Genomic DNA, 22931 nt, shown 5'->3' on the forward strand with positions numbered 1-22931 from the left:
CATTGCTCTATTATTAACCTTACTTAATTATAAACACATTCAGCAATTACCTCAACCTTATTTAATACAATTAACACCGAATTCCTCATGTAAAAAGTACCATTGCCGAATATCATTTAGTTCACCTTAATCCATCTCATGATCGAATGCCTTTAAGCTTAATATCATGGTATCGTAACTCAACATTTATCAATATGTCATTAACAAAATATGCTCATGTCAAATTTACTCCCAATTACATCTCAAAATTCAACAAGCTTATAACTCATTTAATAATTAAATTTCATTTCAAAGTATCAAAACATTATCAAATGTATGCTCATCCTAAATGACCGAATGCACATTAACTAAGCACTTAACAATTTTCTTTAGCCATTGAATTCATTCGGCAATGATAAGGACAAATTTAACAAACCTTAAATTTAACTTATAATTGTACATATCTCATTCAAAACATCCACACCAATTTATTATCCAATCAACCATATCCGAAAACCTATCATACAATTAAAACCCTTGTTCAAATTATTATTCACTATAATTCTATGGCCGAATCCCTCAATTAGTTAACATAGCCTCTTGTTTTCAATCTAAACACGTATATACAACCTAAATCCCTCTTTTAACACATAATTCACTATCTTGGAACTCATTTCCTAACTAATTTAACTTAGTCCAAAGCCGAATGCTATTTGAGCATTAAGCTCATGTTCTTTTCATTATTAAGCAAGTATTATAACTCAACTAACTTCATTAGCCGACTACTCAAGCTCATTTGAGCCACATATAGTAATTTAGTTTGTTTATACTCAATTAGAAACATTTCTCCTTACAAATTATAAAAACATACACAATGTAACCCATTGAGCTCATGATCGAATGCTTCATGCATCACAAACACAAAATCACATACATAGGTCATTTTAGGAGCTTTAGAACCAATTTAAATTTCTCAAAATCATTGACATCATATTTGGGACCGTGGCCCAACGCAGCTCCTGGTATAATGTAGACAAGATGGCAGATCTGCAGCTTAGCTTTTCGCATTGATTAAAGTCTACTAGATGTAGTATCCATCTTACTGCACCAAATTTCAAGATTTATCAAGAATTAAAATTCCCCCAATTAACCTCATGATGAATGCCCAGGCATATTGTTCTATGACCTCCTCTATTGGGTCTTTAAGAAGCTCTTCAAAATTATCCTCCAACTAGTTGGTCGATATCTGACCACCATCAAACTTGTTCGAGACCTTCCCCAACATTTCTCTGCAGAGGTCCACTTTCTCAGGGATGATCAATGATCCCATGAAAACTGGCCCATCCATTGGCAGATTGAGTTATAACACTACATCCTCGAGTGTAATTGTACATTTGCAGCGTGGAAGGTGGAAAGTGTGTGTTTATGTCCTCCATCTTTCCACCAACCCACTGATTAGTGTAGGATCTAGTTTGCAACCCCCTAGCATGTGAGACGTATGCAAGAATCTAGCCTATTGCAAGTAGCCACAAATGTTAGGGATCGGAGGCTTTCCCATATTATGTATGAACCCCTCTAAAACACGATCATCTATCTATTTATAACATAAAAAATTATTTCAATTTCTCAAAAATATATTAATTAAATTTAACATAATTGAAAATAACGAAATTTAAATTTTCATCTTATCACTATTGTTGGGGTAGCGAAAATATGCTTGTCGGCGAAACAAATTAGAGAGGTGGCCATTCGTGAGAAATTAATCCGAACAAATAAAATACGAGATAATTAAAATATATATATTTAAATGAGAATATTGATAAATTTAGAACAAAAAAGATTGTGAGAGTTTAAGAGAAGAATATGAATGAAAGAAATAAAATTTGGAGGGTATTTATAGGTTAAAAAGAATTGAGCGTTGGCCCCTCTTAATTTTTTTTACCGTTACAATGCCAACACTCAAAAATCCGTTATATATATATAAAGTAGAGTGCTATGGTAAGAGCATGAGAAAACGCTACATTACATCAAGTTCGTAAAGAAGCTAATTAAGCAAAAATAGCAAAAAAAAAATATTCTTCGTATGAACGTATCAGATCAGGAAATTAGCTATGCTGCCAATTCAGTTTTACAAGTCTTTTTCCGTCTTTCATTTATCTTTTTCTTTCAATATTATTCAATTTTCTGATATATGTGTTTTTTTGTTTCAAAAAGTATCGTGCTAATATGCTTGCATAAAAAAATAGTTTTGAAGGTAAGAATCCATCAAAATTATGTTCAACAAAACTATTCCAATATGTATGAAAATGATAGACTTAGGTTGTTCCTCGGGTCCTAACACATTCATGGCTATATGGCACATTATTGACGCTGTCCATAGGATATGTCAACAAGAACAGTTGAAGTTACACGAGTTTGAAGTGCTTCTAAATGATCGCCCAGAAAATGACTTCAATTTTGTGTTTAAGTCAATGCCATGATTCTATGATAGGCTTAAGAAATATTGAGGAGATACAATGCAGGAAAAGTGTTTTATAGGAGGAGTTGCAGGTTCTTTCTATCACAGACTCTTTCCAACCTGAAGCCTGCCTTTGTACATTCTTCCAGCGTACTTCATTGGCTATCAAAGGTTAGTCGTGATAGTCCACCTGCATATATATATATATATTTTTTCTTTCAATGAAAAACAAATGATATTCTCTTCAATACTTGTTATGGCTTTATTTTAATCTCATTCAATTTTGATCATATGCGTAGCTCCCAGTTGGGTTGGAGAACAATAAGGGGAACATATATGTGGCAAGATTAAGTCATCCTAATGTTATCAAAGCTTATGCAGACGAATTTCAAAAAGACTTGACAAGTTTTCTAAGCATGCACTCGAATGAAATAATACCCCAAAGCCGTATGGTGCTAACCTTTTTGGTTAGGAAAAACCCTCTGATGAAGATTATGGTTGGGAGCTTCTTGCTAAATCCCTTCTTGACTTGGTTGCATAGGCTATATGTTTTATTTATATTTTGGTCTCCTTATAATTCATTTAAATCTAAAAGTAATAAATTAACTTAAAGTGTTGTAGAGAGTTGTAAAAGAGAGAGATATGGATTCATTCAAACTTCCATTATATACATCTTGCAAAAAAGAAATAGCTGAGATCGTTGTAAAGGAAGGATCCTTCGAAATCAATGACTTACAAGTATTTGTAGCAGACAATGACCCTCTAAGTAGAGATAAGCAACTCTGTAACAAAGACTCGAGTTTCAACTTTTATACAAAAATGGGGGAAAACAATGCAAATACTGTAAGAGCTGGTTTAGAGACTATTCTCAATATTAGAGTATAGACTCTGTTAGTCTATTACTAATTTGTTATACAGGCTGGAATATTATTAATAAGTGGTTAGCAACAGTTAGTAGTAATAGCTAGCCATACAAGTATAAATACTATCCATGTATTGATCAAAGGCAAGCAAATAATACTAGTAAAAGATTTAGTGTGTTCATTCTATTTTCTTTGTTATTCATCCTAATACAGTTTTTAACATGGTATCAGTCGTCTGATTTCCTAGAGGTCGCTTCTGTTGTAGATCCATAGCCAATTCCACTGATTCTACTTCAACTGGTCGTAGTAGTCTCTCGTTTTCCAATTCTCATTTGGTTCAATTGTTTCCTCGTCACGACACTGTGAAGTTAGATAAAGGAATTTTGTGCAATGGCAACAGCATATCCGATTGATCATTGAAGGTTATGAATTGATAGGATTTTTATAAGGGACGTTACTTACTCCATCTCAATACTATTCTAATTCTAGCATCGTTCTCATCTGAAATTCTTCTATTGCAGAAAATTGTTAATATGCTTTTGGAGCTTGAAAGTCGTCAAACTCGCGTGATGCATGACATCCCCTTTCATGCCCATATGGTAGAAGTCACTTCGACTACATCGGTGGAGGACTTCATGCATGGTGGTCGTCCTTCCTTTAGTACTCGTGGGTGAGGTTTTAGGTCTCAACTTCAGTGCCAGATCTGTGGCTGCTATGGGCATCTGGTGCAACAATGTTATTATTGCTTCAACCATGACTACGGTGGTCTGTCTGCTCCGACCATGGCGCGCGCTTCTCCTATTCGTGCTAGTCAAGAGTCGTGCGACAAAGTGTTTGGTGCACTTGGTTAATCTAATGGCTGGTATACGTCAGCTCGCCCTGGCCCAGATCAGTTTAGTGGGCCTGGCCAGTTTGCTAGTGCTTTTGTAGCGGAATCGGTGCGTTTTCCCATGGCCCCTCGTGGGAAGGGTTGCCACATTTGTAAAACAACTTCTCATATGTGCCAAGTCTACTGCTTGCTAGGGTTTCAAACCCTTTTGCGCCTAATTTTCTTGATGGAGCAGGCCACGTCTTTGGGTCTGATGCTAGACCAGACCTGCATTATAGCCAAACCCGAAGTCAGCAATTGCAGCAGGAATTGGGCCAGAGCTTTGGGCCATTTTCTGGCGTTAATAAGCTGCGTGTTTCAGGCTAGAATTTTAGGTCGTCTGGTCTTGGTGGGCAAGTCAGTGCTGCTCCTAGTCTTGGACATGGTTCCCTTCGGTCGAATGCTAATTTTGTTGGCCTTGACGGCTCTCTTGGGCATGGCCAAGGGTTTGGGCCCACAAATGGCGATGGTTCTATGCAAAATAATGGCTCATGTGTTCTGTGGCAAACTAAACTGAGGGCACGTGTTATTGATTTTGATTCCTCCCCGTAAGTTGGGTTGCCCCGCATTCCTTATTTTCACGCATTTAATTTTTTGACCACTTCTGGGTCCAATGTCAATACGACTTAGTATGGGTCCAATTTTGATAGTGACAATTCCTACATTCCTATGTCTGTAGGGACCTCTCGTCCTGGTGTCCTGATTCGGGGGCTACGCATCATGTTAGGAGAGAGGCTTCTGCCTTAAACGAGTCCACGTCATACTCAAGTACATCTTCTCTTTTCATAGGTGATGGGACTCCTACGAATATTTCGTGAGTTGGGAATTCTATTTTGCCTACGAAGACTAAGTTGCTTTATCTATCTAATGTTTTATGCTTGTCGAATATATGGAAGAATCGGCTATCTATTTCTTAGTTTGCTAATGAAAATAATGTGTTCTTTGAATTTCACCTGTCTTATTGTGTTATTAAAGACATCTAGACTCAGGATATTTTACTGTAAGGCCACACTCACGATGGGCACTATTATTTTTCGCCGGTTACTCCTACTCTATCTGTTACTGTTCTTTCTATTCACAACACTAGGCTCTAGAATCGCAATGACGGTGATAATGTATTTGTGTTATGGCACCACAGACTTGGTCATCCGTCTCCTTCGGTTGTTAAACTTGTTCTTGATAAGTGTCAAGTTGTTTCAAATCAAACGTGTCTTGATAATATTTGTATTGCAAATCAAAAGGGGAAGTCTCATAAATTGCCTTTTCAAGTTCTACTACTGAAGATACAGATCTTTTTTATTTGATTGTCTCTGACTTATGAGGACCTGTGTTTGTTTTCTGTGGGAATAATATGTATTATGTTTCATTTATCAACATGTGTAGTTGTTTTACTTGGATTTATCTCATTCAGCGTAAGTCTTAGGCGGTTGACTGTTTTATTCAATTTCAAAAAATGGTCAAAACTTAGTTTGGGAAGGATATTAAAAAAATTCAAAGTGATTAGGGCGGTGAGTTTCCTACCTTCATGTCTGTTATGGCTAGTCATGGGATAATTCATTGCCTCTCCTAACTATATAAATCTGAGCAGAACAGTATAACTGAACGAAAACATAGACACATTGTTGAGATGGGCCTTACTCTCTTAGCCCAAGCAAATCTACCCATGGATTTCTAGGGTTACGCATTCTGCAGTGTCGTTCATCTCATTAATCATCTACCTACCTTGGTTTTAAAAGGTTAGTCTCCGTATCGGGTTTTTATGGCCATGAACCTACATGTGATCATTTACAGGTGTTTGGGTGTTGTTGTTTTCCATATCTCCGTCCATTTCTACATCACAAGTTGGATTTCCGTTCTTAGCCCTGCACATTTTTAGGGTATAGTTCTCAACATAAAGGATATCACTGTCTCACACCGGATGGTAAAGTCATTGTCTCTCATCACATTGTGTTTGATAAACATTGATTCTTATTTTCTTTGGATGATGCAGACACCATCCAGCCAAGTCAATATATCTCTACATATGTTCCTATTGTTCAATCTTCATCTCGTCGCTCCACGACATCTGCGTTTGTTCGACCCACTTAGTCTTCGCCTTCTGCTCCTAATTGTAGTTCCACGCCATCTGCTTCAGTTGACTCTTCGACTAAATTGGGATCTACTTGTAGGTGCACTGGCTCTCTACCTTGTCAAATGAATCTGGTCAATTCGGTCCGACTACAATTTCTTCGGCTGATTCGTCTATTCCTCTAGGGAATACTCATAACATAGTTACTCGGTCTAAGGCCGATATTTTTAAACCCAAGGCTCTGTCTATTGAAACTGTCGACTATGAACCTCGCACGATTGAGGAGGCGCTTGCTAGTAAGGATTGGCAATTAGCAGTCCAAGCTGAGTTTGATGCTCTAATGGCAAACTCAACCTGAGAACTTGTTCCTTTACCTCATGGTCAGAAAGTGATTAGGTGTAAGTGGCTTTTCAAAGTAAAAAAAAAATCCTGATGGGACTGCTGCTTGGCGTAAATCTCGGTTGGTAACAAAAGGTTGTTCTTAGGAACCTAGGTGTGATTTTAAGGAAATATTTAGTCTGGTGGTTGAACCTGCTACCATTCGAACCATATTGCCTGTTACTGTCTCCAATGGTTGGCAACTTCGTCAAGCTGTTGTGAACAATGCCTTTTTAAATGGTGATCTCACTAACGAAATGTTCATGCAGCAATCTCCGGGCTATGTTCAGTCTGGTCCAAATGCTGAGTCCTTGGTGTGTCGTCTGACAAAGGTATTATATGGATTACAACAAGCTCTACACACCTGGTTTGATAAATTTAAAACATTTTCTTGTTTCTACTGAATTTTTGTTATCCAAATCTGATGCATCCCTGTTTGTTCGAGTTACGACCGTATCCACTATTTATGTTTTGGTCTATGTGGATGATATTATTGTTACTAGAAGTACGACTGACGGTATAAATGACTTTATTCAATAGTTATATAAAGAGTTTTCTCTTAAAGACATGAGAGATCTTCACTACTTCTTAGGCATTGAAGTCACTAGATCTTCCAATGGGAGTCTTCACTTGTACCAACGTAAATACATTCGGGATCTGCTTGACAGGAGTTTCTTGGCTAATGCGAAGAGTGTTCACACACTGATGATCAATCCTGCTAATTTGTCTAAAGATGATAGAGATCGTCTCGTTAGTCCTACTAAATATAGAAGACTTGTCAGTGCATCACAATATGTGGTCTTGACTCGATCTGGTATTGCTTATGCAGTAAATCGTGTCTGTCAATTCATGCATGCGTATACTATAGTACATTTGGTGGCTTTGAAACGAATCTTGAAATATTTACGTGGCACTATTGATCATGGGTTAGTTCTCTGTCCATCCAACAGTGTAACGCCCCAATTTTCAGGAATTCTGTGAATGTTGGCATAAGTTTAATTATGTTAGTGGGCCTCTAGAAGGCCCAAGCTTAAGATAGAACCCAACAATTTTAGTTGATTTTTGTTCCATAAGAAAAAGGGGGCGAAATTATGAAATAAGACCTATGTGAAAATGTTTGAAAATGCTATAGGCTAATTTGTAGTGGCCAAATAAATAGGAGTGCAAAATAGGAGGATTTGCATGTCAAACCTCCCATTTTACATATAGTGGCTGGCCATCATGTTGTTGAAGACAATATGTGCACTTGATATCCATAATTTATGGTACAAATTGATAAAAATTGATAATATTAGGTAAATGTTTCATGATAATGGGTTAGGTAAATGTTCCATGATAATGGGTTAGGTAAATGTTCTATGATGGGCATTTCATGTCTTTTGTATTAAAGAATTAAATGGATGAAATATGAAATTTTATTAAAAGAAAACGGGGTGAAAAGAATAAAGTTTTGTCCATCTTTGTTCATCATAGCCGAAAGTTAGAGAAGAGAAAGGAGACACTACAGGAAAATAGGGCTTTAGCGACGTTTTTAGTGGCGTTTTATCAAAAAACGCCGCAAAAATTGTAAAACACAGAGCAATAGCGGCGTTTTACCAAAAACGCCGCTAAAAACAGAGCAATAGCGGCGCTTTAGTAAAAACGCCGCTAAAAACCAGAGCATTAACGGCGCTTTTGAAAAAACGCCGCTAAAAACCAGAGCATTAGCGGCGCTTTTAGAATAACGCCGCTAAAAACTAGAGCATTAGCGGCGCTTTTGGAAAAACAACGCTAAAAACCAGAGCATTAGCGGCGCTTTTGATAAAACGCCGCTAAAAACCAGAGCATTAGCGGCGCTTTTGGAAAAACGCCGCTAAAAGTCATATAACCCCAAAAAAATCATAAACACTAATCTATAACCCCTAAAGCAATAATTATTAAAATTTATGGTTATACAATATATTAAATATTTTCTTATATAATCGTAAAAGAGATAGTATTGAATTTAAAATATTGAATTAATTATCATTATAGTTTAAGGTTTATGGTTTAAGATGGTATAGGGTTTAAGGTTTATGAGTTAACTATGGTTTAAGATATATGGTTTAGGGTTTAAGGTTTAGGAGTTAACTAGTATTTGAAGGTTTATGATGAATTATAGGTTTAGGGATTATGATTTAGGGTTTAGGGGTTAGGGTTGGAATTTAAGGCGTAAGGGTTTGGTGTTAAGGATTAAGGGTTTAGTGTTTAGTGTTTATGGGATAGGGGTTGAGAGGTTTAGGGTTTAGATTAATTAGTATTTTTTTATTTATATATTAAATGATTTCTTATATAATTGTAAAAGAGATAATATTAATTTGAATATATTAAACTTATGATTATAGTTTTAAATTATTTAAGAGATAATAGATAAACTTTATATATATTAAATGGTTTAAGATTTAATCTAAAAATATTTTGATATATTAAAAATCATTCAATTCAAATTAATTCCTCTACACTTAATTTATTTAAGTGAAATTTAAACTTAAAATTTAGTCCTTATATTTTAATTTGATTAGTTTTAGTCCCTGTATTTTTCAAATCGATCAATTTTATCTTTTGTACTTTTCAAAATTTAAAATTTTAGTCATGATCACTCAAATGATAGCAATTATATATGTTTGGTTAAATTCTGCTATTAGTCTTGATATTGTGCATAAAGTTGTATGTTGAGTTCATGTTATCCAATTATACTTTATTATGTAATGTTTTAATCAAAAAGTTAATAATATTAACTATTTGGATAAATTAATAATATTATAAAAATATATAGACTAAATGATATTAAAAATTAAAGTATATGCAAAAAAATCTGAAATTTAAATATATTAGAGAGACCAAATTAAAATTTAACCATTTTAGTAAATAATAATAATAATAATAATAATAATAAAAGAGAAAAAAAGAAAGAAAAAATTATTGGGCTGCATACTTAGTGGCGTTTTTGAAAAACGCCGCAAAAGATATGAATTACCGTCGTTTTCATAAAAAACGCCACAAACATCCCCTTTACTTTCCCCAATTCAGATTATCCCCGAGCGTTGGTTCCTCAAACTTTGAATCTCCAAATCCCCTAAAATTTCCCCCAATTCGATATCCTCAAATCGGTTTCCCAAAATCCCCAAATCAAAATACCTTTGATTTTCGCCGAAGTCCCTTTGATTCTCTTTTTTTTTTATCATTTTCATTTTCTTTTATCATTGAAAGAAAATAAAAGAGGAAAAAAAAAGTTCTGATAAACTTGAATGAAGAATAGATGGCAAAATCGTTGAAGCCAGCGTCCTCCGATGAAGAACTGTACAATGGTTCGAGTTCATCGAAGAGGAGCGAATGAACGCTCATGTCAACGGCGAAGAAGACGATGAGGAGGAGATTGAAGCTGTTGCTCATTCCGCCGACGCCTCCGACAAAGATGATGACGCCATCCATGAAGAAAACGCCGATAATGCTGATGATGTAATTTTACGATTCTGACACTCTTTTATCTTTCTTCTTTTACTTTGGTTTCGATTTTTTACGATTTTAGCTTTCGGACTTAGCTATTTGGTTTTAGGGTTTGCTGTTGATCATAAAAAATTATTTGTTTCGGATTTATTTTTTCTATGTTCTTTATGTTTGCCAGAGCTTTATTGTTCAAAGAGGTGATAACTGGTACTACTATTGTGTATCAAATGCAGAGCTGTAAACATGAGAATTGGAATGTAGTCGCTAAGTACTTAACAGAAAATCTTCCCCTTTTGCTCACTTCCAAGAATCTAAAAGATGTTAATGATGTATTATGTATGGTATTTAGATCAACACCTTCTAGTTTGAGGGATTTCATCAAGTGGATTGCAGAGATTCAGAGACAAGATGATGGCAGTACCGTTTTAAGTAAAGAGGAGAAAGGAAGGGTTGCACTCAATGTATGATGGGCATATTTGTTTATCTTTCAGTAAACTACCATTTATCTTTTTAGTTAATTCCTTCTTTATGAGTTACATCTGCAGACTGTCTTCCAACTTTGCTCCAAGAGGAGGTAATGTCTGGTTTCTTATATATATTTTTCTTTGTTTTTTGTATCAAATTCTTCGTTCCTTTTAGGAATTGACTTTATGAGTTTTTCTTAAACACCAATTTCCAGACTCTTCTGGATATCACCCCCATTTTAGACAATTACTATAGCCACTTAAAGCTTTTCACATATCCTAACAAATAGTCCATAGGCTTTTGGCTAAGAATTCAATAATCTTTCATGGTCTTGCCTGTTTGATTCTTGTTATTCAGTTATGATATATATTTTTTCATTAGAAGTAAAAAAGTTTATCTCAGGATGTTTGCTTGACAGGATCTCAATATCTCTCCCTCATCTTCTTGATTTTTTCTTCTTAGAGAATCTTGTTGAAGAACAATACTGGACAAACTTCTGTATTGGATTCATTATGAAAATCATTTGTGTCATTTACTACTAATATTTATACATCAACCACATTTACAGGTCAGTTTCCTGTTTCTTTGTCATGGATGGATGTATTTACAGGACTGAGCAATGCCTCCCATACACAATTTAGCAATTTTGGAAGCTCTCATTCTTCTAATTCAGCTCAGCATCAGCCAGTCTCTGTGAATGAGCAGTTGGAAGAGAAGTGGTATGCTAGTCCAGAGGAAATCAATGAAGGTGTTTGCACAATTTTATCTAATATATACAGTTTGGGTGTGCTGCTTTTTGAGGCACAAAAACCAATTGTTCTTCTATCTTTTATTTGTTTTCTTATCTATTTTTTATCTGCGTGGAAGAGAGTGGATATTTGTATTCGTTCTAAAAAGCAATTTGATTGTTTCTTTCAGTTGCTTTGTCAATTTGAATCTGAGAGAGCACATGCTGCTGCAATGTTGGATCTATGCCATAGGATTTTTCCTCTAACTTTTCTATCAGAAAATCTCAAGGAAGCTGGATTTTGTCTTAGACTACTTCACCCAGAACCTTCTTTGCGCCCAACAACCAGGTACTACAAATTGTTCATCGGTGCTAAATGTGAAGCTCTAGAATCTTATAACTGATGTTGGATATGGAGACTTTGAAAAAGTAGCATGCCAATGTGTAGGCTAGAATTTTAAATGCCTTAGTGATTAGACTATGATAATTATATATATATATAGTAAGCTATATCTCTATGATAACCTATGTATCTTGCAAAAAGCATCAGTGAATTAGATGATGAATTGATTGGAGAATTATATTCCATTTATTATTGGTGGAAAGAACAAGAATAGAAAATTAACAAACTATAAAAAACAAAAATGTGAAGTAGTCATCTTGGAGATCTGCATGGAATTAAATTTCAGGTAGCGGTATGTTGATGAAACCATTTTCGGCTTTATTATTTTATGGCTAAGTCTTAAGCATTAATGCTTACGTTAGTATAAACTTGCTTTCTTTGTGCTTGTATTTGTAAATGTTAGGACCCTGATGTCCATTTATAATTCAATATAGGATTCTAAGTTTATAGTTGTTGATATTTATCAGGGATATCCTACAATCCAAAGTACTTAATAGATTCCAAGAAGTATTTGCAGAAGAACTGTCGTCATCCATTAACCGAGATGATACTGAATCAGAATTATTATTGCATTTCCGAGATGATACTGTCGTCATCTCATTTGGTACCTTTCTTTTATTCCTTTTATTTAAATTTGATTTCTTCAATAAAAAATTTCTTTTGATCTCTTACTGGGTTTTTGGGTTTCTGTTTACCTTTTGATTTATCTGCATGTTTCGATCTGGTGTTCATTGAGATCTTTATGGGTATTTGTGGTTTTGAGATTTATTTTTGATTGACTAAGCTAGATCTGTTGATGATGGTCGTGATGCTCAAGCTATGCGTGTAAAGGAATTCTTCGCCGATCCTTCTCATTTTCCTGTTGATCAGATCTCTCGCCACAAATCTCTTGGAGGTACTTTTGTGTTTCTTTAATTCCTTTTTCTTTTCAAGTATGAAATCGGGAATGACTTAGACATATAAATTTATTTCTTTTAATTTTTTTTTTTGGTTTAAATATGAACTGTGTTTTTAGTGTTACTTATTGTTAGATCAACATGTAGAGAAAATCTGATTCCAGCAGTGTTTTGTAAAAGTAATAACAGAATGGAACCTTATAAAAATTGTTGATGCCGGTTGTCAAGGTGACGGTGCTAAATGCAGGTTTCGGGGTGGCTCTGGGTAAGGGTAGAAAAGCGATAAGAAGGAAATTAGGAAATGTAACGGTAGGAGAGTGTTAGGAAGGATGTTAGGTAGGGTAAGGGTAAGAGGGAGACTGTATATGAACTAAGCTCACCAAAATCTCGATCCTGATCGGATATCAACAAAAGATAAGTAAAAAAAAAATCATCTTTTTTGGAAGAATGAAACTTATGATTTTATTTTTTATAATAAAGTAATTACATTGAAATTACTGTAGTATTTAGTTACTCTTTAAACTAGTTATATAAACTTCTTAGGAAGTGAAAGGTAATACAATTAATAACTAATGGAAGTTACATTTATGAGGTAAAGAAATTTAAATTTGTTCTCTTGGCAGTTGAGAGAAGGTAAAGAAATCAAGGTTCTGCTTGGTATTGAAATGTTTTCTTTTGTATATGAAATGGTTCCTCTCACAGCATACGTGTGTTGTATTGCATTCACTTGTCAAGGCATTTACCATCATTTTAGGCAATACATGTTCTATATATCAAAGAATTCTTATGCTGAGATGTAGCTACTTAATTAGTGATTATGATTACTGCATGAGCTTGTGGTTCCAGTAATGTTGGAACTACAACCAGAAAGTAGCATTTTATGTAAACTATTATGATTACCAAATGGATTTATAGGTTCCGGTGATATTAGAAGTACAAGCAGAAAATAGCAAATTATGAAAACTTCATCCAAGATAGGAGAAAAGGAAATGGTTCTTAATTCCAGTTGACATGGAAATCAAATTAAGCAATTAAATACAGAAATTAGATTGCACCTCTGATAGTTTGGGGGTTGGGGTGCTTAGAGCGTGAGATTAAAGTATCTGCTTAAAGAAATAATCGTTGGTTGCTGGTGTTGCATGTTTCTACCCATTTATCAATGCTCTAAGCCCTAGAGCAAAAGTCCATTTTCAATTTAGATCTGGAATAAGTGAATCTTACTGATGGTTTCATCTAATATAGTTCTTGAAATTCAGTTGTAGACCCTCAAAATTTGCTAGAAGAGAAAGAAGCAATAGAAGAAAAATTAGCACTTAGTGACTATGAATTACGGTTAGCTCGAGAAGATGTTATGAAACTGAAGACTGAGTTACAAAGGAAAGTAGATCTCCTTCGGGATAAATTGAGTAGTAAATTTTCTTATTTATTTGATATTTGAATGGATGCACTTGATCTCTGTTTGGTTGACACTTTTGATATTTGTCTCTTGTTTTCTGTTCATTTTTCTTTTTGTTTTCTTTTTACAGAAAAGAAAAAATGGAACAACTAGCAAAATAATCAACTAAACTCTTCTTCTTCTTCTTCCATTTTGTAAATGATATTTTAAGAGAAAATTTGATCTCCTTGTATGACCGAATTTTTAGCATGCTGTTCGATTGAAAGAGTCTCTATTTATGACTCTAAGAATCATTAGAAGCACCAAAATGGTCAAGACTGCTACCTGGTTATATAGGTTTACTATTGGTGAGGTTCTTGCGGTAAAGGTAAACACTGAGGAAATTTTTCTTTTTTTCTTTTCACATCCCATGAGAGATGTTCCCTTCTCTACTTTAGGCCCATTAAAGGCTAATTAACGTAAAGATCTGAATTGTGCAGTAAAGGAATATTTGCTGATAGATGGATATCGATTAACTGCAATGACATTTTGTGAAGAGGTATCTATAACATTCAGTAGTGTTTTCATCTTGTTACTGCTTTTTATTCTGTAAATCTGCACTAGCTAGCATTAAAGGACCTATATAGCTACAAGGGTTGATCGTCCTATGCTAAAAGCTTGATGCAAAATTCAATAAACTGAAAATTGTGGAAATTTTGAATTATTATTTGGGAACTGCAAGAAGAGAGTTCTTGCCCCACAACACCAGGGTTTATATTTTCTGAACATGAAGTTAGTTTGAAAAATAGAAAAGCCTGACTGGGAGTTATTTGCATTTGATGTTAGAACCCAAGTTATCTTCTTTCTTGATTTTCTGGCCGGAAGACAAGCTTTAACAATTTATAGAGTTCATAGAATCTGATTTTCATATTTTCTTTGTGGTATATCTTTATCTTTCTCTAGCACAAATACATTTTGAGGCCCCGAAGGGGTATGAAGCAGCTGCCTAAGCTGGTGAATGTGCATATTTCACAGCTAATTTGTTGTTTAACCTCAGGTTACAGATCAGAACCTTGATGTTTGGGCAAACTCGCTAGCATCTGTGCCTGATGCCTTGTGCCATTACTATTATCAGTACCTGTCTTCAAGTTCGGAAGCTGCTGAGGTAGGCAAGCTGTTTCTTACTATTCATACTGAATCATACTGAATATTTTCATGTTGGAATGTTCTAGCTGTTGTCCTTTATTATCATCTTTTTTTTTCTTTTTTTAAATTCTTGTATTTGCTCTAGTTTTGTTGCGTGATTGTTTGTCTATTTTGTATTTTTTTGTTGTTAGTTTTGTGTTATAATTTGTTCCAAAGTTAGATTTCAAATCTTTAGATTTATAATTAGGGCTTATTGGATTTACTGGTATTTTTAGTCAAATCTAACTGTTCATCAGACCTTGATATTGCTTTTGTGCTTGTAATTTTAGATATTAGAACTAAAGAATAATTTCTATATAACGTTAAACAACAGTAGGAGGTAAAATATAGTTTGGGGTGGAATTGAGCAAAGGCTTCAGAACTGTGATTTTGAGTTGAGTTTATGTTTACTCCTTGATTGTACTAATAATAATTTGTCAGGGAATCTTATGCATTGGCTTTCTCAAACGTTCTCGCCAGCAAAAGGAAATTACAAGGGAACAAGCAGTTCAAGATCTGGAGGTAAGCTATGAGAGTTGTTCAAAACTGGCATTTTGGTCTACATCTTGCCTTGATGATTTCTTATTTATGTATTCTTTTGTTTGATCAATTGGAGGTCCAGTCATACTCTGAATGCTTCTTTTTTATATTCAAACCTCTTTTACCACATTATAATCAAGTGTTCTTAAGTTGACAAATGAACTGTAAAAACCCATTCTTGTCGTGCGTTACAAGTGATTGTTGTTAAGATACTTCTTGTTAAGATATTGAACCCACAACCTTTCAGGAGTCTTGAACAGTTCATTTTAAGGATATTTTCTAACATTTAATACATTACTTACTTTAACTGAATTCAAGAAAAAAGTGATGCATTAATTACACGGCATTGGTTAACATTTCTCTTAAGAAATTTATCAATAAACACCTTAACATGATAAGAATATTGGAGATTTTACAATATGGTATTGATTTGTAGGGTATTTCAGGCCAATATTGTGAAAGTATCACAGCTATGAACTAATTTTCTCATCAAATACAGAGAATAAGAGAAGAACTTGAACAATTGCTGTTGGCAGAAAGGGTATGAGAGAATGTGGGTGATTAAGTCAAATGGAGAAAGGGACATCATGTCTTTGTTGTGTGCAAGTGTTTTCTCCCTGAGACAGGCAAGGAACCTGACATCAAGAATGGTTCAACTTAAAGATGCTTCCTTGTACTCATTCTCATCCTTTGTATATTTTTTGATCTTTCTTCAAGTAGGATATTAAGAATTTCCTGTACTATTCTTTCTGGTTGCTTATAAAATTGTTTGCTCATTAGAACCTTCATTTTCTCTTATCTTTTATTTATTTGTGTAAATCATTTTTCTATGTTTAGTGACGCAATGAATCTTTGAACATAATTTCTGTTGAGTTACATATAAATGATTTTTTAAAAATTGTGTATGGTTTAAAGTTCAAATTTAAAAAATAAAACATAATATAATATTTATTATAGAAAATAAATATTATTTAATTAAAATATATATTTTTAAAATTTATAATTTTTAGCGGCGTTTATGAAAAAAGCGTTGCTAAAGGTCTGTTATATAGCGGTATTTGTGAAAAAGCGCCGCTAAAGGCCATGGTCTCAAACAGGTGTGTAACTAACACCCTCTTTCTTAGTCTAGATCAGCAAAAGCCGAAAAGTTGAAATGCCGAAAATCGATATTTTGTAGATTTGCGAGTGTACGAATGCTCGTGAGGTAAATCGATTAATGTTTTTGGTAAGCTGCAATGTTTGGACTGCAAAGTGCATGGTTTCTGTGCCCTCGATATTTTTGGGCTTAATGCGCCAAAATTAGAATGATGGGCCAACGGGCCCAATTCGGTAAGAACCCTCGGTAGTGATTCTGTTAGTACGTGAAAGGTAGGAATATGCATGAAAAACCCTAAAATAGATAAATTATTAAAATACCTTTAAAAGTGAAAAATTTACAGTTTTACCCCTAGGAGATAAATTACTGAAATACCCCTAGGGTTAAATTGACGTAAATGCATGTTTGACTGTTGTTATTTACTGCATGCCATGTTGTTATTATCTGATGCATGGGACTGGGATATTGATGGAGGAAGTACTGAAAGTGGCTTGTCCACGTACTGGAGGCTTTGCCTCAATTTACTGTTAATTGAGCAGTAAGGCTGCAACTGTGGAGTGTTGGGCTGGGTGGGTTGAGCTATTCCCCACATGGAGTGTATGGCTGGTACGTGTGGAGTGTAGTGGTTGGTGGGTTGAGTAGTCTCCCCAAATGGGCTTGTATATGTTATTGATGTTGCATGTATTTTGAAATGGGCCTATGGGCCATACTGTTATCTGAATAAGGGGCTAAGGCCCAGTTTATTGTAATCTGAAAAAGGGCTCTGGCCCAGTATCACTGTTACCTGAATGGGCTTAGGCCCAATGGGCTTGAGCTGACTTGGGCTTTGAATGGGTTTTCCTTACACATTGAGTTTCCCCAAACTCACCCCTTCTTTAACCTTGCAGGTGAGCCTTGATGTGGGTGACTTGGAGCCGGAGGGGATTCAGAGTGGCCATTGTGAATACTTTTGGGTTTGAAAAAGAGACTGGTTTTCTTAAGTTATTTTTAATTACTATTTAATTTTTGGGTTGTAATAAGGCCATTTTAACTTTATTTTCTTCTTTGATTTTCTGGGATTATATTATTTTAAACAACTATAAATTGATGGATAATAATTCAAATGGGCTAGACTTAGGGCGCGATTTCAAAACAATACTTTTTTTTTAAATAACACGACGTCACGAATATTCGATTTACCAAAGATAATCACTCAAAGAAATTTCAACTTGTTATAACCAAGTGTGGCAGTGGATGTGGGCATGTCTAGGATTGGATCCAATCGGAGAGCTTGGTACTTAAGCAGCCTTCATGGCCCACCTTCTCTTTTCCGGTTTCCTACCTGGTGCCTAGCTTCCATTCACTTGGTTAGTTTGACAAAAGTCGGCTTTTAAAACACTGAAAAGGGAACACGAGTTTTTGACTTCAATGTGGCACGTCGGATTCGGGCTTAACGTCTGGGCCGGGTTTGGGGTGCTACAAACAGGCTGTCTTTAGTTGGTTATGCTGATGCCAACTGGGGACTAGATTTTGATGATCACCGGTCAAGAATAGGCTATTGTGTGTACTTTGGCCATACACTTGTCTTATGGTGTTCTAAGAAACAACAAGTTATTTCTTGCTCCACGGCTAAGACGGAATATCTGAGTCTAACTACAGCTACTAGTGATGTTATTTGATTAGTCTCCTTGCTAACAGAGTTACAGCTTCGTTCTGCAGATCCACCTGCTATTTGATGTGACAATTCTAGTGTAGTAATAGTCGCAGCTAATCCGATATTGCACTCCAAATTCAAACATGTTGAGCTTGATCTATTTTTTGTTCTCGAAAAGGTAGCTGATGGTTCTCTCATTGTCGGTGAGGTACCTGCTTGTGATCAAGTCGCTAACATTCTCACAAAACCACTGTATGTCTCCACTTTTGCTTGGTTTCATAGTCTGCTTCAAGTCTTACCTATTGAGAAGCTTAGTGAAGCTAGGTAAATATTAAAGTATAGACTCTGTTAGTCTATTACTAATTTGTTATACAGGCTGAAATATTGTTAGTAAGTGGTTAGCAGCAGCTAGCCATACAAGTATAAATACTATCCATGTACTGATCAAAGGCAAGTAAATAATACTAGTAAAAGATTTAGTGTCTTCATTCTATTTTCTTTGTTATTCATCTTAATACAGTTGTTAGCATTCAGCAATCATTTTAGAGATGCTATAATTGACGGGTTATTCACAAGGTTTGCAGCACATGTAGCAGATGCTCCAAATAACTCGATGCATAAAATAGTTATTCATAGGATGTGCTTTTAGCCACGCCAACAAAAAAACTCAGCTCTTTTGGTCAGATGGTTAAATGTTAGTATTTTTGTCCTTTAAGTCCCGGATTCAATTTCTCTCCTACTCACATTTGTATTTTTTAATCCATGTTGTTTTATGTTTTTTTTTGAAATAATTATTTGATTTTATAATATTAGAAATCACCATACCCCACAATATAGGTGGAGAAAATAAAAATTTGACATATAAATATTATATATAAAAAATATATATAAAAAGAATCGGTTGATGTTTTTAAAAAATAATTACATATTTATTATTTGATTTTATAAATAAAGGAGAGATGAAATAAAAATAAAAAAATGAAATAAAAATACATATTAAAATGCTTATAAGAGAAATCGAACTGAACTGACAGATGAAATCACAATTATCTAACCATCTAACCAAAAAAGGTAATGTGTTAAAAATATTTATTAGAAAAAGCTTAAAACAACATGAAATAGAAAATATAAATGTGAGTAAAAGAGAAATCGAATTTGAGACTAAAGGATAAAAATACTAACATTTAACTATCTGGCCAAAAGAATTGAGTTTTTTATGTGAACGCGCCCTATAAAACGTATTTTCACTAAACATTATTGAAAACACACCTTATCTAACGTGTTTTTCTTTCTCTCTTCAAAAATAGCATATATTGATAAATAAAAAAAAACCTATATTTTAGCATATTCTTAAAAATTAGCCAAATATTTGTGATCTCTTGGGCTTTTTTTTCCCAGACCCGTCCAAAAATATCCTCTCCAAACAGTCCCTTCTCTATAAGTATACCTCCCTTTCTCATTTACTCCCATAAGACATCCCTTCTTGTTTTTCCAACTTTTCTTTTGCATTTCTTTCTTTATTGTTTTGGTTTGCTGCTTTTTCTTTACAAGTGGTCAGGGTTCTTATTTTTCATTGCATAGGATGCTTAGTTCTGGTGGTGGAAGTGGCAGCTGTTCCAAGGACATGGCGGTGGAGTTAGGAGATGAGACGCATGTTTTAGTTGTGGATGATAGCCTCATTGATAGGAAACTGGTTGAGAGACTGCTCAAGAACTCCGCTTGCAAAGGTACAATCTTTCTTTTCTTTTCTAACCCTTTAGTTTTGGACCTTTTTTATTTCCAAGAATTTCATTTCTTTTGGTTGTGTTGTGTTGCAGTGACTACAGCAGAGAATGCACTGAGGGCTGTGGAATATTTGAGACTGGGAAATGATACATTGGAAGGCACTGTAAGTAAAACATAAAATAAAACTCCATCCCTTTCATCAAATCATAAAGATTGTGTCTTTATGTCTTTTCTTTGTTTTACAGGTTTCTGAGGTCAATATGATAATAACAGATTACTGCATGCCTGGAATGACCGGCTATGAACTGCTCAAGAAAATCAAGGTACTAAACATTTCATTACTCAAAAGTTGTTAATTAGTAACATTTGCAAGTACCCTTCTTTCATTTCACTCACCATTTTGAATTAAAACCAGGAATCATCCATTCTCAAGGAAGTCCCTGTTATAATCATGTCTTCCGAAAACATACCCACTCGTATCAGTCAGTAAGTTCTCGTGTCATTCATTGATGAATACGAATTATAATGTTAAAAAGATTGTAATGTATGTATATTGTATGTGGAAACAGGTGCTTGGAGGAAGGTGCAAAGATGTTCATGCTGAAGCCACTGAAGCGGTCTGATGTGAAGCAACTCAAATGGCACTTGATGAAATGCAGGAACTGAAGTTAGAGGCAAGAAAACAACAACTAGGATTCAAGAACAAGATTTGTAATGAGAAAAAGAAAAGAAGAAAAACTTTATAAACCCACATTTTTGTTTTTCTTAGTAGGGTGTAGTGAAAAAATGGGGGTGTCTATATTGTTTCCATTCTTCAATTTTTGTACGTCTTGACATTTCTGTTTTAAGCCAGATATTGGCATTGATACAAATATGATGATTCTATATACAATAATTGACTGAACGAGGTAACAAAGTCTTGTCAATGTTGGTAAAGAGAGATTCTATGTTTCAAATTCGGCTTTTACCTTTGCGGGTAACTATTCTGCTTATAATTTTATCATACGTGGCTTTATTAGGTAACTATTCTGGTTTGATTATAAATATCTTTTCATTCTGATTATAATTTATTTGGATTATATATTATTTGTAATTCTACTTTTATTTGGATATATATTTTTTAAAATTATACATTAATTTTAATCCATTCTTAAAATTTATGTATACAGTTATACATTAAATCATAATTTTTGTATTTATCCCTAAAATTTAAAATAATTTTTATTTTAAAAATAAATTTTAAAATATTTTTAATTTTAGAAACCATATATATCTAATACTTTTTAAATTTAGAAATAAAGTTTTAAATAATGTTAAAGCATAATTTGACTTAAGAAAAAAAAGGATCACTAAGGATAGTGTTGTAGGTAGAAGTAATGTTTTTTAAACCAAACTGATGATCAAATCAATGAGGTCATTTGTTCATCAATTTAATTAGTCTTATTAAAATTATTAAAAATATTAAAATTTTAATAAATTTAAAAAAAAACTCAGTCGGTTTTTTAACCAATTTAATCAATTTGTATTGATTCTTTCTCTAACTGATTCAAAGCTACTTTTAGGAACAATTCCCTAACTACTTTTCAATCCAACCAATCCAATGTAGGTCAAACAACGCTCGATAGAAGTGAAATAGTTAAAAATTATTACATAATATAAGTAAAATTATATAACAATCTTTTAAAAAATAAAAATTAATTTTGAACGGAAAAATAATTTAATTATTAGTAAATTTATTTTACATTAAATATAATTTAATGCAATATAGTAAATAAGAAATAAGAAGTTAATTTATTTTTTTGAAAAAATTAAGGGACTGGATATTTAAACCAAAAAAATTTAAATATAAAGAAAGTAATGATTTAATAACTATGGTTATGAAGTAAATATTAATAGCATAAAATGTGAAATGAGATGAGATGTAAATGTATATATATAGAGTAAAGATGAAAAATGATGAATGTAATTATAACTAGATATATTAAGTGAAAGGAATTAAATAGTATATGGAATGGTTAAGAAATTGTTAAGTTGAATGCAAATATAATGAGAAAGTAAGTGATATAGTTGTATACCTGCCTTGTGAAAATGGAAGTATTTTATATAGAATTGTATGGTATTAAAATTAGAATGGAATGCATGCATGTTTCATAACTTCACTTTCCTTATTTTGAATCATAGATTTACAACTCACAACAAATAAACAAATAATAACCCGCAACTAAGAATGGAAGCCAAAAGTTGGGCCTCCTGCGCATCATTGAACTACATCAGTTAATCCTACCCATCATGCTTACTTATCTTGCCATGTACCAAAAAATTTGAGAAAAAAGAGGTAAAACGATAAAGCTAATGAATATAAATTATCTATATAATAACAATGAATTTAGATTATCATTATCTCAATATATATATATATTTGTATTTTTAAAATTTAATTTAAAAATTATTAAGATAAAAAAATTTCAATATAGTTTGACAATTATTATATTTTTATATTTTTAATTTGAAATTTTATTAAATATTTAAAGATTAAGAAAGTAGATGTTATTTTTAAACTTAATATTTTAAAATGTTGGATGTTATGTTCATTTAGAATTTTTTTAATATTAAATGAATAAATAAATATAAATAAAGCTATTCGTATAAGTCTATCTTGTTATATATAATACTAATTTTATATCTCGTGCAATACACGGATTATTTGTGTGTTTTACAAAAATGTTATTATTTAAATAACAACACATTTTTTAAATTTATTCATGAAACAATATTTAAATAAGCTAAAAGTATGTTTAAGTTTTTGA

The 22931-nt window shown here is 33.5% G+C and overlaps 2 protein-coding genes and 1 pseudogene across 30 annotated transcripts; all 3 read left to right on the plus strand.

The window, feature by feature from the left end:
• The first annotated feature begins 2252 nt into the window (after nt 1–2252).
• Nucleotides 2253–19048, plus strand: LOC121208066 (probable methyltransferase TCM_000331; annotated as a pseudogene).
• Nucleotides 9651–16458, plus strand: LOC107893446 (protein SPA1-RELATED 2). Of its 29 annotated transcripts, none has more exons than XM_041077879.1 (11): nt 9651–10091; nt 10313–10653; nt 11113–11345; nt 11463–11620; nt 12142–12278; nt 12459–12569; nt 13827–14333; nt 14446–14504; nt 15003–15110; nt 15572–15652; nt 16170–16458. In XM_041077879.1, the coding sequence occupies exons 2-7, from the start codon at nt 10539–10541 to the stop codon at nt 14006–14008; spliced, it is 936 nt and encodes a 311-aa protein (XP_040933813.1). In that variant the 5' UTR covers nt 9651–10091; nt 10313–10538; the 3' UTR covers nt 14009–14333; nt 14446–14504; nt 15003–15110; nt 15572–15652; nt 16170–16458. The 29 variants fall into 29 exon arrangements, 26 of the variants coding, with proteins under 26 accessions (XP_040933813.1, XP_040933824.1, XP_040933825.1 ...); XM_041077890.1 differs by having other exon boundaries at nt 14097–14333; nt 16107–16458; XM_041077891.1 differs by having other exon boundaries at nt 14097–14333; nt 16117–16458.
• An 816-nt stretch (nt 19049–19864) lies between the features above and the next one.
• On the plus strand, nt 19865–20996 carry LOC107916278 (two-component response regulator ARR17). Its single transcript, XM_016845458.2, has 5 exons — nt 19865–20126; nt 20217–20287; nt 20370–20447; nt 20540–20610; nt 20694–20996. The coding sequence occupies exons 1-5, from the start codon at nt 19982–19984 to the stop codon at nt 20788–20790; spliced, it is 462 nt and encodes a 153-aa protein (XP_016700947.2). The 5' UTR covers nt 19865–19981; the 3' UTR covers nt 20791–20996.
• The last annotated feature ends 1935 nt before the right edge of the window (nt 20997–22931 follow it).

Source organism: Gossypium hirsutum, chromosome A10, assembly GCF_007990345.1.
Source record: "Gossypium hirsutum isolate 1008001.06 chromosome A10, Gossypium_hirsutum_v2.1, whole genome shotgun sequence".
NCBI lineage: Eukaryota > Viridiplantae > Streptophyta > Magnoliopsida > Malvales > Malvaceae > Gossypium > Gossypium hirsutum.

What these genes read in the sequence shown, in the direction of transcription:
- LOC107893446 (XM_041077877.1), top strand. Translation starts at nt 10,539, where the DNA reads ATGTATGATGGGCATATTTGTTTATCTTTCAGTAAACTACCATTTATC. An exon ending in CAACTTTGCTCCAAGAGGAG is followed by an intron (nt 10,654 to 11,112) that starts GTAATGTCTGGT and finishes CCACATTTACAG; the next exon opens with GTCAGTTTCCTGTTTCTTTG. An exon ending in TCGCCACAAATCTCTTGGAG is followed by an intron (nt 12,570 to 13,826) that starts GTACTTTTGTGT and finishes CTTGAAATTCAG; the next exon opens with TTGTAGACCCTCAAAATTTG.
- LOC107916278 (XM_016845458.2), top strand. Translation starts at nt 19,982, where the DNA reads ATGCTTAGTTCTGGTGGTGGAAGTGGCAGCTGTTCCAAGGACATGGCG. An exon ending in ATGATACATTGGAAGGCACT is followed by an intron (nt 20,288 to 20,369) that starts GTAAGTAAAACA and finishes TTTGTTTTACAG; the next exon opens with GTTTCTGAGGTCAATATGAT. An exon ending in ATACCCACTCGTATCAGTCA is followed by an intron (nt 20,611 to 20,693) that starts GTAAGTTCTCGT and finishes ATGTGGAAACAG; the next exon opens with GTGCTTGGAGGAAGGTGCAA.